At 50.1% G+C, this 15567-nt stretch overlaps 1 protein-coding gene across 1 annotated transcript; it reads right to left on the bottom strand.

Moving 5' to 3' along the window:
• Positions 1–1138: 1138 nt before the first annotated feature.
• Positions 1139–15224, bottom strand: ipmk (inositol polyphosphate multikinase). Its single transcript, XM_004080777.4, has 6 exons — positions 14727–15224; positions 11288–11373; positions 10335–10431; positions 8241–8413; positions 7776–7857; positions 1139–5009 (listed from the first exon to the last, which is right to left on the bottom strand). Exons 1-6 carry the CDS (start codon positions 14938–14940, stop codon positions 4303–4305), a joined length of 1359 nt encoding a protein of 452 aa, XP_004080825.1. The 5' UTR covers positions 14941–15224; the 3' UTR covers positions 1139–4302.
• Positions 15225–15567: the final 343 nt, after the last annotated feature.

Below are 15567 nucleotides of genomic sequence, written 5' to 3'. Positions count from 1 at the left end.
GGGAATCCCACCATAGTAACCCCCCCCCCACCCCCATGAAACCCACAAGATGCCCAACGCAGCATGTTCCTACACAAATGACATCAGGAGCTTTTTGCAGGGCGCTTACCTGCTGTCAGGCGGCGATCAGCCAATCAGCCACCAGAGCACCCCCACTCCTCCATCATTCACAGGAGACTGTCAAAGAATTCAAATGGTCATCATTCTGATTTTTAAGAGGACCTTTCAGAGCAGGAATCTGGAACGTGCTGGTTAACCCTTGTGCTATGCTAGGCACTTTAACGTTGGGTCATCTAGACCCACTAAACAGTACGCTGAACCTTTTTTCTTCAATGATTTGTGATCTTCACTGGTGTCCATAGATTCCATGAAATCTTTCCACCTTTATCCACCTTTGTCATGGTAGGGACAACACCTCAATGTAAGGATTGGGTCATCTGGACCCCATAGGATAGCACAAGGGTTAAAGGTGACTAAGCTCCTCCCCCTGGGTCATTTCATCTAAATTCTTGAGGTTTATGTTGCTGGCCAGTAAGACAGTGATTACCAGAAGACGGCGAGTGCTTAAAGTGGAAGAATGGATCCCGCTGATCCTTGACACCTTTGGGAACTAACATCTTTACTCCGGTTGGAACTTGATGAATTCAATTCTATTTGGATAGAATGGCTACAGTACATTAGACTATCAAGATCTGAACTTTGTGTGGGACTGATGTAAGATGCAAGAATGTATGGACTGTATAAATCCGGCCCAGGGGCCAAATGCGGCCCACGTTCAAATTTCTGCCTGACCCCAGACGACTAGCTGAACCTGTGGTAAGCACCTGTAGCTCTTTGACCTTCAGAGCCTTAAAGGCCAAACGAGAAGAACAACCTCATTTGTTTCTGTGATCAAACCCACAACTGTCTGAACTTCATCTGTTTTCCTGTTGACACGCGTTCAATTCAGACGTTTACAGTGAGCATTTCATAGATCAATAAAGTTTCATTTGAATGGGATGAACAAAATCATTTATGATTAATGAAGTTTAAACGTATGAATGCCCTTCATTATGACACCCCCACCCCAGCCAATCCCTGTAGAGGTTCAGAAAGCCTCTCCCCCACTGGTGAAATAAAAGGCTTCAACGTTCCTGTGGATCATTTGGAACAAAGGATGACGTTTATTAAAAAAACTGTAATGTTAAAAACCGAATCATTTGCTGCTCAGATTAAAACCAAAATCAATGGAATCAAGTTACATTACAAGCAAATATCCTGATGTACATGTAGTTCATAGTATTAGTTTCATATGTGTGCTGGAGAGAACAGAGCTGACAGTTCAGAGCGTCAAGCAGCTCCAGTGTGCAAACAGCTGCACGCAAACCGAGAAGGTGACGCCGACGACAACGGTCAAGGCGTCTCTGCTGCTGCTGCAGACTTCCTCCGAGGTCACGACCTTCCTCCTGACCCGACAAACGGATGAAGCCGCTGCAGTGCGAACTCTCATCAGAGGTGCCCACAGACTCGTTGTGGACGTGGAGATGAAGGCCACCGCGTGGCAGAGAGACTCGAACACACACATCAAACTCTGCTCACTTGGATTTATGAGAAGACGGTCACAGGGTCAGTCGCCTGGGACCAAAAAAGAAATCACCACGAGGGTTCGATTCTGAGAAACACAAAGCCTCGGAGCAAACTCCGTCTGCGACAAGCTCCTCAGGAGATTCTCAGAACCTCTGATTTCAGGCAAATGTACAAAACCAGACTTTCCTTTTCAGCTAAAACGGTTCTGGAGCTCCAGCTCATCCTCACACATTCCTAAAGCAGAATCCGAGTCTGCACCTCAGTTTTTGGACACACGCGTGTCGCAGCCCGGTCACGCCACAACACAGACATTAGTTAAAGCTAACACGTTAGCAGGGTCAAGGGTTACTTTAGTAGCATTTGATCGTCGTCCAACAGGAACATCTATGGGTTCACTGCAGCTTCTCATCAATTAGAGGCACATGATGCACTTGCATGTAAATCTAATTAGACGTTGTTGGGCGGCTGTTCTCTCATTCTAGTCATCTTTACAATAAACAGAATCACTTCTTTGCCAGAAATGTCAAAAGAAAGAAAAAAAATACTCTGAGGAATCAGAAGAGCTGATTTTGTGATTCATTCTTCAATCAAGGGGGAGGGGGGGGATTTCCACCTGAATGTCAGTCTGCAAACATACGATTGTCAAACTTTAAGAACACGGAGTTGCCAGATCTGTTGCCTGACTTCTCCTTTTGGGACAAGCTACTCTCCTGAAGGAGGACCAGAGTGACCGCCCCTCCCACAGGAAACCTCCAGTTTCCGAAACGCAGACCAGATCCACGTCAGGCCCACAGACCAGATCCACGTCAGGCCCACAGACCAGATCCACGTCAGGCCCACAGACCAGATCCACGTCAGGCCTGAAGCTGAACTGGCTCTGCAGTTCGGTGAAACCACGGAGGAAGAAGAAAGCTGATTTGGCAACCGACAAACCCGCCGTTCGAACCGCCCAGCTCCTGCTCTTGTAGTACAAATGCGCCGTATATAAAGTAACTGAAGGTCAGTGTTCATGAGATAAATAGCCACTAAAATGATATAAAACATTTTCAACATCAAGCATACAGCATAAGGATTCTCTCAGAGACAAAGGAGTAGTAGCAATCGTAAGAATCGGTAGTACAGTGAATTCCTGAGTTACAAACTTTCTGACAGTGGTTGAACCCGCAGAGCAACATGACGACGCCACCTGAACACGAGGCGGGTTCCAGCTTCCTGTGAGCCTGTCAGACCCCCAAACACCAGCGGTTCTGCTGGGTCTCCAGTCCGACAGGAACCTGTAAACATTTACAGCAAATCCAGTTTACGTCCATGGACATGAAAGGGCCGAGGACGGGGGGGAAGGTAAACCACGTGAAACCCACTCTTCATCCTCAAACCAGGAGAGGAAAAACTCCTTTAGTCTAGAAAACTTTTAAATCAACTTTTGGGGGAAGCATTCATCAAAAAACATGTGGAACCTGGAGGTTCCCTCTGAAAGAACAGCTAAAACGCACAGCTTAAAAGTAAACCTGCAGGAGTTTTAGAGGAGCGGGCCGCGGCGCCGAATCCTGACGGGGACATGTGGGTCTGACAGCTCTGAGATGGTGCGTTCAGGTGCAGGGTCATGTTGCCTTCACAGGTTAGTGTCTGTGGACAGAAGACGAGGACCGCCATGGCTCTGGGTTACTGGACCACGTCCGTCCCTCAGCCCGCCTCCTTCAGGTGGTTGAAGGGGAGGGGGATGGCGTCCGTCCCTCAGCCCCGCCTCCTTCAGGTGGTTGAAGGGGAGGGGGATGGCGTCCGTCCCTCAGCCCCGCCTCCTTCAGGAGGTTGAAGGGGAAGGGGATGGCGTCTGTCCCTCAGCCCCACCTCCTTCAGGTTGTTGAAGGGGAGGGGGATGGCGTCCGTCCCTCAGCCCCGCCTCCTTCAGGAGGTTGAAGGGGAAGGGGATGGCGTCCGTCCCTCAGCCCCGCCTCCTTCAGGAGGTTGGATGGGAGGGGGATGGCGTCCGTCCCTCAGCCCCGCCTCCTTCAGGAGGTTGAAGGGGAGGGGGATGGCGTCTGTCCCTCAGCCCCGCCTCCTTCAGGAGGTTGAAGGGGAGGGGGATGGCGTCCGTCCCTCAGCCCCGCCTCCTTCAGGAGGTTGAAGGGGAAGGGGATGGCGTCCGTCCCTCAGCCCCGCCTCCTTCAGGAGGTTGGATGGGAGGGGGATGGCGTCCGTCCCTCAGCCCCGCCTCCTTCAGGAGGTTGGATGGGAGGGGGATGGCGTCCGTCCCTCAGCCCCGCCTCCTTCAGGTTGTTGAAGGGGAGGGGGATGGCGTCCGTCCCTCAGCCCCGCCTCCTTCAGGAGGTTGGATGGGAGGGGGATGGCGTCCGTCCCTCAGCCCGCCTCCTTCAGGTGGTTGAAGGGGAGGGGGATGGCGTCCGTCCCTCAGCCCCGCCTCCTCCAGGAGGTTGAAGGGGAAGGGGATGGCGTCCGTCCCTCAGCCCCGCCTCCTTCAGGAGGTTGGATGGGAGGGGGATGGCGTCCGTCCCTCAGCCCCGCCTCCTTCAGGAGGTTGAAGGGGAGGGGGATGGCGTCTGTCCCTCTGCCCCCCCTCCTTCAGGAGGTTGAAGGGGAGGGGGATGGCGTCCGTCCCTCAGCCCCGCCTCCTTCAGGAGGTTGAAGGGGAAGGGGATGGCGTCCGTCCCTCAGCCCCGCCTCCTTCAGGTTGTTGAAGGGGAGGGGGATGGCGTCCGTCCCTATGCCCCGCCTCCTTCAGGAGGTGGTGGCGTCACAGAGGATCTGCTCCAGCACTGTCAGCAGGTTTTTCAGACCGAAGATGTATCCGTGATCACAGCTGTCGCTCGGGAAAACGTGAGCAAAATCGATCATCTTCACTTCCACGTCAGTGCCGTCCCGTCCTCCTTCACCTCCTCCTCCCTCCTCTTCCTCCTCCTCCTCCCTCTTTTTGTCCTCATCTTTTCCTTCCAGTTGCGATTTGGTTTGGTTTCCGTTGGGCGAAGCTTTCAGGTCCCCCCTCTTTTGCCAGGTGGCGTTGTCCTCCTCCCACAGTCCTGAGTTTGAGCCACTGCCGTTGCCATGGAGACGCCCGTCCCCACTGCAGCGGTCTCTGGCCTTCATGAATGCGTTGTAAATGGTGGGCGGGCTGCATAGCCGCGGCGCTGCCTCCTCGGTGTTGTTGTTGTTTTCAGCGACTCCCTTTCCCTCCCCAGTCTCCCCCCTAACGGCTTTCTCCTCCCGGCCGCCGTCAGCCGCCAAAAACAGAGCGGCGCTCTCATTCGCGGGCAGAGACGGCGAGGACGAGGAGGGAAGGCCCTCGTAGACGAACAGCAGGGAGCTGGCGTAGAAGGCCAGCTTCCGCTGGGACTGGAACCAGTGGAGGATTTGCCGCACTTTCCAGATGCTGGCCAGGACGGCGTCCCCCCGCACGCCGGCGCCGTTATGGAAGAATCTGGCCAAACCTGCAGATCAGAGGAAGCAAACCTTAAACACACAGACCATGAAGGGATAAATAAATACATTTGGACGGACAGACGCCTTTTTTTTAATCAAACAGGAAAAGGAAGCAGTGACCCCAAAAATGAAGACATTAACAGCCTGAGGTGACATCACTTCCTGTAGGGCGGTCTCTCATTGGGAACGCCGTGTCTGTAGTGACGGTGGTATTATCCGATGTTTTCTCCACATACCTGCCATGTCCGTCCAAACATGTCAGGTATGTGGAAAAACCCAACCGTGTCTGATCACAGGAGAACCTAAGAAGTCCGTTTATGTTTGGGACAGAAGACTTCATCCGATGGGAACCTTCCAGGAGCTCCTCTTCCTCCGTCTGCAGCCACACAGATGAGGCATTAATGATGCATTACTGCATGCGAGTCCCGAGTTTAAAACGCCGTCATCTGGGACTGTAGTCCAAAAAAATCCTACCTGACACAGGGTCAATTTCCAGAGCAATGCCTATCGTTGGTGACCCCGGCTTTAGCCCCACCTACAGGCCTTAGTAATCTTACCCAGCTGCTCGGTGGAACAGAATTTAAGTCCTTTTCACAGCTTGGAGGATAGTTTGGTCTTCTGCCGAGTGATTTTTTAATAAATATCTGTAGTCAGACATTACATCATGAACCACAAAGAGCGAGACAGAATCAATAAAACCCCAAACTGCATAGATGGGACAATACTTTACTACTATCGCAGAAAAAAACAACGCATAAACACGTTTCCAACTCGTGAAACCCTTGTGCTTTCTAAGGCACGTTGACTTTGGGAGTTGGGTCATCTAGACCCACTAGACAGTGCTCTGAACCTTTTTTCTTCAATGATTTGTGATCTTCACTGGTGTCCATGGATTACATGAAATCTTTCCACCTTTATCCACCTTTGTCATGGTAGGGAGAACACGTCAATGGAAGGGGGGGGGGTCGTTTTGACCCCACAAGACAGCACAAGGGATAAGAGACTCTCAACTGCCTCCAGACAGAATACATCTGATATCAAAGAAAAGATGGGAATTCATAACCCCTATAGTAAAATCTGTCCAACACCAGAGGCTTTCGGTTCTCATGGGTTTGCTCAGCTGTTGGTCAGGACAAGGACAGGACCAAAGCCAGCTATGGAAAGAATTTGACTGGAAAATCAAAATGCGGTTCTTTCTCACCCCTCTGTGGATCTCTAACTTTGCCAGGGGGTTCAACCACAGCCCTACGCTGGAGGCAATGTGGAAAAATTGGAGATCATACACGTTTTCTTTGACTGCCCGGTTCTAAGGGAATTTAGAAAAACTATTAAGAAGGAGATTAAAACAATGGTCAAACACGAGATTCCGCTAGGTCAGACGTGTCAAACTCAAATTCACAAGGGACCAGAATGAAGCAGTGAAGTAAAGTCCCGGACCAAACTCGATATTTATTGAAAAATTAACTGCAACTGATATGTAATGTCTAACCTGTTCATATAGTGTCTTCTTATGTTATATTCTGTGGTTACTGCTACATTAGCTCCGCCCACAAGACAAGTCTGAACAGATAATCTGCCTCCCACCTGTCTTCAAAGCTCCGGTTGTCCATCTTTGGTCATTTTTGTGGAAGCTAAAATGAATGTGTCCGATGTGACTGGAGCATGGCTGTCAGTGACTCTCAATGGACGGTTTTGACTGGCAAAGCATTGTGGGATGTGTAGTATTTGCGGTACAGTATATACCACCGGCCAGCTCTAATGCACATTTCACACATGTGCCCTAAGAACTGTATCACGTTTTGGGTGCATTTCCAGAAGACTTTGATGCTGATTAAAATACATATAACGTATTGGTCGCTAAGAAAACCATAACAGGAAATTGGAAAAATGTAGCATCAATATCTGTAACTGAATGGAAGCAAATTATCAAGTAAGTTTATTCGATGGAAAAGATGCCAGCGTTTCTACAACTAAATCCAGATACAGTGGACGGCACACGGTTAAACCTTATTTGGGGTCGTGACTGTTTTTTGTACCTTTGTTCACGGTTGGACAAGTATCTGTCCCACTTTGCCTCAATGCAACTTTTTGTTTGAACTAGATCTAAAAAGTTTACTGTACACTACGTTGGATGTGGACTTATGGTCCAACTTGTTTCAGGGAATTGTTGTATGTGTTAAAAGCTGTGATGAAACACAAAAAAAGCTAGTTAGAAGTGGGAGCAGGTCACTAGTGGCCCTCACGAGGACGCTCCTTTGAAAAGAATAAAAACTGAACTGATAGACTTGGAGGAATCTAAAAAAAGTCTGAAGAATGTAAAATAAATGTATAACTGAACTGTGAACGGTGCTGCGTTACAGAGGGAAGGAAATGACTGGTCGCTTTGAAATGATGGTTTTTTTGGAACAACATATGGTGTTTTTTTAGGATCTACACCATCAGTTTTTAAGGGAAAGCCTCCAGAATTGTGAACATTTTCTGCGTGTTTGTCCTGAAAAAGTTTCAAACTCTTGGTTTCTTCCTTCTGTGGCAGAAGCCTGAATGGACGTTCAGGTCCTTTGATTTCTTCAGCTTTTATTGTGTTTTTTCATTTTAAATGAACTGGAAAGCACTCGTGAGGTCGAGTTGAATAGATGATCGACCGTTTTTTTTTTTTACGTGATGACCATGAAACGGACAGAAAAGACACTCCAAAGGCTGCAACGCCGTGAACCAACTGAACACCAAACCCAAGCCTTCTTTTCTCCACTGTCCCCTCAAGAAGAGCAGCGTACCGTCTTTCACCGAGTCCTTCACCAGGCCCCGTCCGTAGTGTTGGTCGTAGGAGCAAAACGAGTCGCTGCACATGTTATAAACCTGAAACGAGAGGAAGAGGAGGGTTTGTACAGACCGCTGCCTCTGCAAGGACAAAGCCAGCAGCCCTGGAATCCCCGTTTTGTTGTCCAGCCTACAGTATGTGATCCTGATAACAGGAGAGCTGGTGTCCATCCGTTTCCACTGAAGGGGTGTTGTTCTGACCCAAACGAAGTCTACAAGAACCTCTCTGGACTCTGAACCTCCCGAGTGCTGAATTATCTTAATGAAAACCCCGAATACTGAGCGTCTATGAGGAGGAGGGAAAAGCCACCTCAGCCTTTGTTCCAAGAGTCCTAAAGTGGTTTAAACTGAACAGAAAAACACCCCGCCTGCATCCTGGAGTCGCTGAAATGACTGAGCTCCCCAAAGGAAGAAAGGCGTACCCTCATGCCGAGGATCAGGAACCCGATCTCCTCCATGAGCGGGTACTTTTTGATCTGCTGCTCTCGTTTGTCCTGCGAGGCGAAAGGATCGTAGCTCTGCTGGCCCAGCTTAACGTCCATGATGCACGGCTTGACGAAGTGGCGAGTCACGTCCTCCAGCTTCAGGTACAGGTCTGTGAAGGGACGACAGGATGAGACCAGAGAACCCGGGACACAGCCCCACAACACAGCTTAAGATGAGTCGACAAACTGGATGAGAGGGGCCCGCTGGAGACCCTCCGAGCCACAACCACAGCCTCAACGGTGTCACGTTCCTTCAGGATGTTCGCTGCAGTGCGGTACAGAGAAAACGGTCTGCGGAGGCATTCATGAGTGTCTCCTCATCCGTCTACACCGCTGGGACACAGAAATCCTTCCTCAGCTGAACTTCCCCTTCGACATGACAACAGCAGCATGGACATTCCTTCAGAGGGGAATCATGAGTGGGGGGCTGTTCAGGTCACCGTTTTGGAGTCTGAAGGAACGACAGTTGCTGGGCCAACGCTGTTTTCTATGTCCATCTGCAGGTTTTTTTTGAAGGAACTCAGCTGGAGCTACTGTAAACAGATGGAAGCACTGATCCGTTTCCCATCAGGCCCGGCAGGCCTGCTGTGGAAGGAGGAGAACGGCTGCTTCATGATGAAACGTGGATCTCCTCTCTTTTCTTTATTTTCCTACAATATTTTTATTGGGGTTTTTTGCACTACAACTAAAACACATGCAACAAGCAAGAATAATAATAATAATAATAATAATAATAAGCAAGAATAATAATAAAATTTAACAAAAATAATAATTCATATATATAAAATTTAAAAAGATATTTTCCTCTCAGACACCCTATGCTGTTTGTCTTATACTCAATTTGAGTTTGAACACAAACCCTTGATATGTTTCCTGCAACAGAGACTTTTTTCCTGAAAAATAAGTAAAAATACAGAATCCAGTTCACAGTTCAGGCTGAAGTTTCAAACATCAACCCCGTCAGACAGATCCGTGTCTCCAAACAGATTCACATGAGGTCTTTTTCCTTTTAACAAAAATGTTCTACGTTCCATCAGCAGTACAGGTAACATCAGTTTAGTCCGTTTCTGAATGTTAGTCCAGTTTTTCCACTTCATTGCTATCGATCTTTTAGCCTGCAATAAACACGTCTATAAGTGATTTTTCTGATCTAGTATATCTATTGTTTTTGGGATCGGTTCCCAAAATAAAAAAGGCTGGTTTCAGTGTCATTTCTTTTGAGATAGTTTGTTTGATAGTTTCTCTGATTACAGACCAGATCTGTTTTATTATTCTGCAGTGAAAAAGCCCTTTTCTTCTCTGCATTTTGAGCAAGTATCTGGAATGTTGGCATTGAATTCATTTAACTGAACAGGTGTTATGTAAACTGGCATCATCTCCCCTCTGCTTTTATTTTGAAAAGACGAGTCTCAGAGGTTTGGATCTTTCCCCTATAGCTACCTCTGCTCTGGCTTCTGACAAACGTCCACATCTGAAGAAAGACCTCTCCAGCTTACCTGGTTCTCTGAAAAGACGGCGCACGCCGTCAGCCACAGATTCCTCAGGTCGTTGAGAGACAATCAATCTCTCACATTTAAAGTGTTTCTATGATGAACATCTCACACCAAACTCAGCTTTTCATATGACGACCTGAGGAATCTCTGGCAGACAAAGCTGTGCATCAGTGTCCTGCCTCTGCACACACCTGACTGATCCAGGTGATCAGCAGCAGGTACGTCAGGACCACAGAGGAATTGGGAATTCCAGGAATGTTAACATTCAATGTAAATCTGAATGTCACCTTTAAACAGCCACGTTTACCAACGCCTACACACCCTGTTGTGTTTGCTCTGCAGCCAGCATTCAACCTGCACACCACACTGATAACAGGGTTAGTTAAACTAGTTAATCATAGACCGGGCTCTGCTCCTAAAGACTCACTCAGATTGTGAAGGGGAACAGCGCTCACGGCAGTGACTTTGTTTATTTCACCGTCAAAAATGAAGAATTTGGTGTGGAAACAGTTTCCATTTTCTGCCAAAAACGTCTTACCGTGCGGCCTGTCCGGGTGCGACCACGTGCCATAGTATCTGGGAAGGTAATTCTGGAGGTCCAGAAGACAGGGGTCACAGCAGTCCTCTGCATAGACCTGTGACAAACACACCATCGTTTCACTCTCCATCATCCTGTGCTAGTCTGGCCTGAGTGACAGGCCTGGACCTGAGTGACAGGCCTGGACCTGCGGGGTGGCTCCGACCCGCGGGGCGGCTCCGACCCGCGGGGCGGCGTCATGCGAGCTCAACCTGCCGAAACCTTCTACCATTTAAACCGTTCTGCCAACGACAACATTAAGAATTTCAAAAAGCCTTTGAAGTCCCCCTCTGATCCTCTTTTGATCTATCCTCTCATTATGATTTGGTCGTTTCTACACTTTTTCAAACATTGATTTGAATAAAGAAATGCTCGGAAACGCAGTTTTGATCTTATTTTTCTTTATGAATGTCCTCCATCATTTCCACAAGAATGTGGAAATTGTCACCGGAGCGGGTCTTTAAAGGCTGCCCTGCTGCATTTTGGGGTTTCTGGTCAGCGTTTCATCTGACTCCTGGGGCAGAGCGAGCATCAGAAGGGAAATGGGCGCCGCTGATGGCGTGATGCTGATATGCAGGGCATGTTCCTTCGGGTGAGCCGCCTGCGTCATGGAGGCGTGGCTCCGTCAGGATGTCGTTGTATCGCAGTTAAGATAAGAGTGGAGTTATTCAGTAATGAAGCTCAGATATGATCTCTGAGCTTCATCCCACTAGAGAGAAACAACAGCAGCTCCGTTTCTATTCAAAGTGTCTCTGCTAAATCTATGGGCTGAGGCTCAGCGGGTGTCCTCTGTCCTCGCCGGGCAGACGCGTCCCTTTGAAGGACTGCTGACATTTAGCAGACGGACCCCCGTTCAGCCAACACACCACAGCCATGCACTGAGAATGAGTGTGCTTTGCGTTGCTTTGTGTTACCGTGCTGTAGAACTGCATTTCTCGGGGACCCCTGGGTGGAGGCTGGACCTGCTTCAGGACCGTACCGTCCGGGTGCTGCAGGATCCCTGCAACACACCAAGGGCTCCGCTTAAAGCCGGGGTCATGGATTCGGCTGGTTTGATAAGTCATTTGTGCACAAAACATCAACCAAAACTCTGAAAAAGGGGGTTTTGTTTACTACTAACAATGACAGCAGGCCTGTCCTAAGCCTGCTGCTATGCCGGCATAGAGATTTGGTTTAACGGTGTGACGTAGGGTTCAGTAAATGCGTTTATTTTGGATGCATGATCTGATTTTTAACATGAGAGTGGAGGGCAGTTTGCCCTCAACTCCCATGTTTAAAATCAGATCATGCAGATCACCTGCCCCTTCTGCCTCCAGGGCTGTTTTGAAGAACTGGTCTTTCCTGGTTTACGTCAAATTTAGGAATGGAGGACGGGGACTTGGTCCAAACATCCTCATCACATGTTGCTCCTCTTCTGACTTTTGGAACGACTTGGTTCGTTAGGGCCTGCTGGTGTTTGCTGCTCGTCACGTCTACCCCTCACCTACGTATAGAATGCTTTTATTGCCCAAAAGCCCAGGCCAACGACCATCTTCCCTCCTGGACGCTCAGCGTTCTTTGGACCTCCTTCTGTCCGTCCTACAGTCTTGGCAATTGGGGGCGATGTCAGGAAGTGGAAGATAAGAATTTGTCCCAGTGTGGTTTGGGTCACGCCTGTGGGGGCGAGGTGGACCGGGAAGTGACGGATGGGCGGTTCCTTCCATCAGTCCGGTCAAGCGTGCAGAAACACGCGGCAGCCCGATGGAGGCGGCTGCAGGCGTACGTTCACACGTCACTCCTGAGCTCCTCGCCGTCCAGTCAGCTGGCGGTTCTTCTGCAGCCGGGTTCATTGTTGCTTTTGCTGAAGGTTCCTGCTGTGGCTCAAGGGCTCTTCTGCAGCTTCCTGGGAGGAGCTGCTGGCGTTTAACCCCCTTCTTATCGTGAATAAATCTCAACATATTAAAAACTAAAAACTCTGCAAGATCCATAACCTTTAACTGGCAAACCCAGACTGGATCTGATTGGATTGATCGTCCCTGAGGTTGTCCTGAGAACGGAGACCCAGGAACAAAGGGTCATGGTCGGTGGGGGGCGGAGCCTCCATGCTCTGCATCCAGCTTTGGATCGATCTGTTCAGCGCTCAATATGAAGATATCTGCACATCAAAACACCTAAAGAGTTCCTCCCTCAAATGAGGATCTTCCGCGTTAAAGTGGGATGTGCGAGAGCGGTCCGAAGGCCGGAACCACTAAAGGTCACAGAAAGTGTCGAGCGATCCAGCAAATACAGAACTGCAGCGAACAGAGGAACTGAACGGCCTCGTGACGAGCCGTTACACCACAGCCTTCGTGCCAACACTTCAGGCCTTTGATCCGTAACCAGGATAAATGCGCTCGCTCCAAGCATTCAGAGAAAGCAGGAGTGGGAACAAAGGTGAAGAAGGGGGCGTGTCACCAACACACCTTCGTCTTCAGACAGGTGTTCCTAGATTAAGGTCTGACAGACGGGCCTTTCAGAACCGCCCTTTGTCTCGACCCGGCTTAATGATTAACTCTGCACGTGGAACTGAAGCGGAGGAACCGCTGTTATCTGCAGAGCATCTGTGAAACAAGATCTGGTTTGGCCTGATCACCCACAAGCCCCTCCTCCGGTGTTTGCCCGGCATTTCCTTGACAATCAAGGTGGGGAGGCGTCCCACAGAACCGCCGTGATTTAGGCCAGACGTGCGCCTCACCCGTGGGATCGTTTGGTGGGATTCAAAGCATCAGATCCTCTCTGATCCTCTCTCCAATGGACAGATTCACATGAAAAGACAAACGGAAAGCTGCATCTAAGAAGGAAAAAGTAGCATGTAGCCTAGACCTGCAGGGGGCGCAGTTCAGCATCTGCAGCTGCTGGGATGTTCTGTCACATCAGACTGAAGCCGGAGAAGAATTCACGTCTGACACTAAACCCAAAAAGAATCCAGTATAATAGGGATGCTGTTTGCAGAAGCTGCAGGAACGCAGCCTGCAAACAGAAAGACCGCAGGGGGGGGGGGGGGGGGGGGGGGGGGGGTCACGTGGTTCTAAAAAGGGGGGGGGGTTGATTGGTCAAACTGTCAGCAGGTGCAGAGAAGGTGGGAAATGCTCCTTTGCTCCTTCCAGCTCGTTGGTTTTGTGTTTACACATCAATCCCAGCGCGGCTCCTCCCGAACACGCCCGCCTCCTGATAAGATCACCGGAAACCTTTGTTTACTCGGTAGCCTCGTTCTTGGAATGAGATAGGGATACAGGAACGCAAAAAAGAAAATCACATCCTCCTCCTCATCATCATCCTCCTCATCATCATCATCATCACATAACTGTTCCGCCATCCCACAGGAGCTGACAGACGCCAGAGGCAAAGGAGCTCCACCCTGAGCGGTTCTGTTTCATGGTTCTGCCGCTTGTCTCTGAGCTGCTGTGAGATTCTGGGGTTTTGGAACCGCGGTCCACAAAACTGCCCCAACTACTGACTGACTTCACCCAATCCTGTCCACAGGCGACCCGATTCAGTTCTGACTTCTTCTACAGACACCTGGTCAGAACGAATCCGTGTCAGGAGCGCAGTGAATCCTCGGTTCTGTGAGGAGATGCTCCTGTGGGGAACAGGTCCACTCATGAAGGTCCGCTCTGCTAAATACTTCAGCGTCAGCCGTGAGTGGCTGAGCTGCAACACGCCAGGAAGAGTTCCTGAGCGTTCAAACACGCCAGGAAGAGTTCCTGAGCGTTCAAACACGCCAGGAAGAGTTCCTGAGCGTTCCAACACGCCAGGAAGTGTCCCGGTTGAGCCGGATCGTGTGACACAGGAGCTATGAAGAAGCGCTGGGACTCCAGAGGACACGTGCTGTCTGGAGGAATGAGTCATGCTTCGCGACAATCAGATGGAAAGTCTTTGGCAGTTGCCATAGAAACGGCATTTTACATTGTGCCAAACATGAAGATAGGTGGAGGGAGAATCATGGTGTGGGGTGGCTTTTGAGGAGCCGAGCTTGGAACCCTAGACTTTGGCGGTTTGGGGGATGAGCACTTCCTGTTCCAACACGCCTGAAGACGACCCACGGAGACTCAGACGAAACGGTTTGGTGAGGCAGAACCTGACTGCTGGGTCCTGAGTCCGGACCGGAACCAGACGGGAGACGTCTGAGGGTTTAGGGCCAGAGAGCCGGACCTTCTGTCCAACAGTCAGACTGTGGGAAAAACTTCCACAACAACAGTCACACTAGTGCTCATTATGGGATGTCAGGAAAGTTCATGAACTGCAGTAGAGCGAATCCCTGCAGCCTCTCTGTAATCATGTTGTCGTAGAGGACAGTGACCCCACACACCCGTCCCGTCAGCGCGCGCCACTCACCGCCCTTGTCCACGCCGAACTTGTGTCCCGCCACCTGATGGGAGAGGGGCACGCAGCCGTTCAGGTTAGGCGGGTCCTGCGGCTCTTTGCCGGGGTCCCCTCCGGAGCTTCGCGGGACCGGGTCGAGTCCGGCAGCGGAACCGGGAGCCAGATCCGGTTTGCCCAGCGCCACGGAGGACTCCATCATCATCAGGTGATGCTGAGTCCTCGACATCTGTCTGACAGTGACCGGGAGCTGCGCGCGCCACCACTAAAAAGTCCGAAAATGACGATTCACATGCTGCCTTTACATAAGCGCTGGACGGTCGCTAAGTAAGTCCTGGGTTCGGTCCAGACCGACCGGCACCGGGGGTTCGGCTGTTCGTGACGGAGTGCGGGGGTGTCGTCGTCCGCCGCTGGGCTCGGCTCAAACCCGCTCTGGAGCTGATTCAATGATTCTCAGATGTGGAACAGCAACACGAATTCATCCGGGACACATCCCACTTCCTGTCGCGGCGCGCACGCGCAGACCGAGCGCAGCGTCGGCTCAGCAGGGTTGCCAGGTTGCCAGATTTCCAGCCCTAAAGTCGTCAAAAAACTGCCAGATCCCACAAAAAAAAAACGCCCAAAAAGTTAATCAGTGTTTAATTTGCGTTAATTAGTTTTCACTATTCTTCACCTTCCGTTTTGATTGACAGACCAACTTTGAGACGTTGTTTAATGTTATTGCATCCACTGTTTATGCAGTCAGTCAGAGCAAAACATGAAAAAACAGACTCCTGTTGAACTTTATTGGCAACCACAGGAGACATGAGCCTATCCCCCCATCCCCTCACCAAGAACTACATAATAACTAGAACAA

Source organism: Oryzias latipes, chromosome 19 (assembly GCF_002234675.1).
Source record: "Oryzias latipes chromosome 19, ASM223467v1".
In the NCBI taxonomy this organism is placed as follows: Eukaryota; Metazoa; Chordata; class Actinopteri; order Beloniformes; family Adrianichthyidae; genus Oryzias; species Oryzias latipes.
Note: the sequence above shows the minus strand (reverse complement) of the source record. Positions and strands in the feature narration are given on the sequence as shown.

What these genes read in the sequence shown, in the direction of transcription:
- ipmk (XM_004080777.4), bottom strand. Translation starts at nt 14,940, where the DNA reads ATGTCGAGGACTCAGCATCACCTGATGATGATGGAGTCCTCCGTGGCG. An exon ending in GTTCGGCGTGGACAAGGGCG is followed by an intron (nt 11,374 to 14,726) that starts GTGAGTGGCGCG and finishes GGTGTGTTGCAG; the next exon opens with GGATCCTGCAGCACCCGGAC. An exon ending in AAATGCAGTTCTACAGCACG is followed by an intron (nt 10,432 to 11,287) that starts GTAACACAAAGC and finishes TGTTTGTCACAG; the next exon opens with GTCTATGCAGAGGACTGCTG.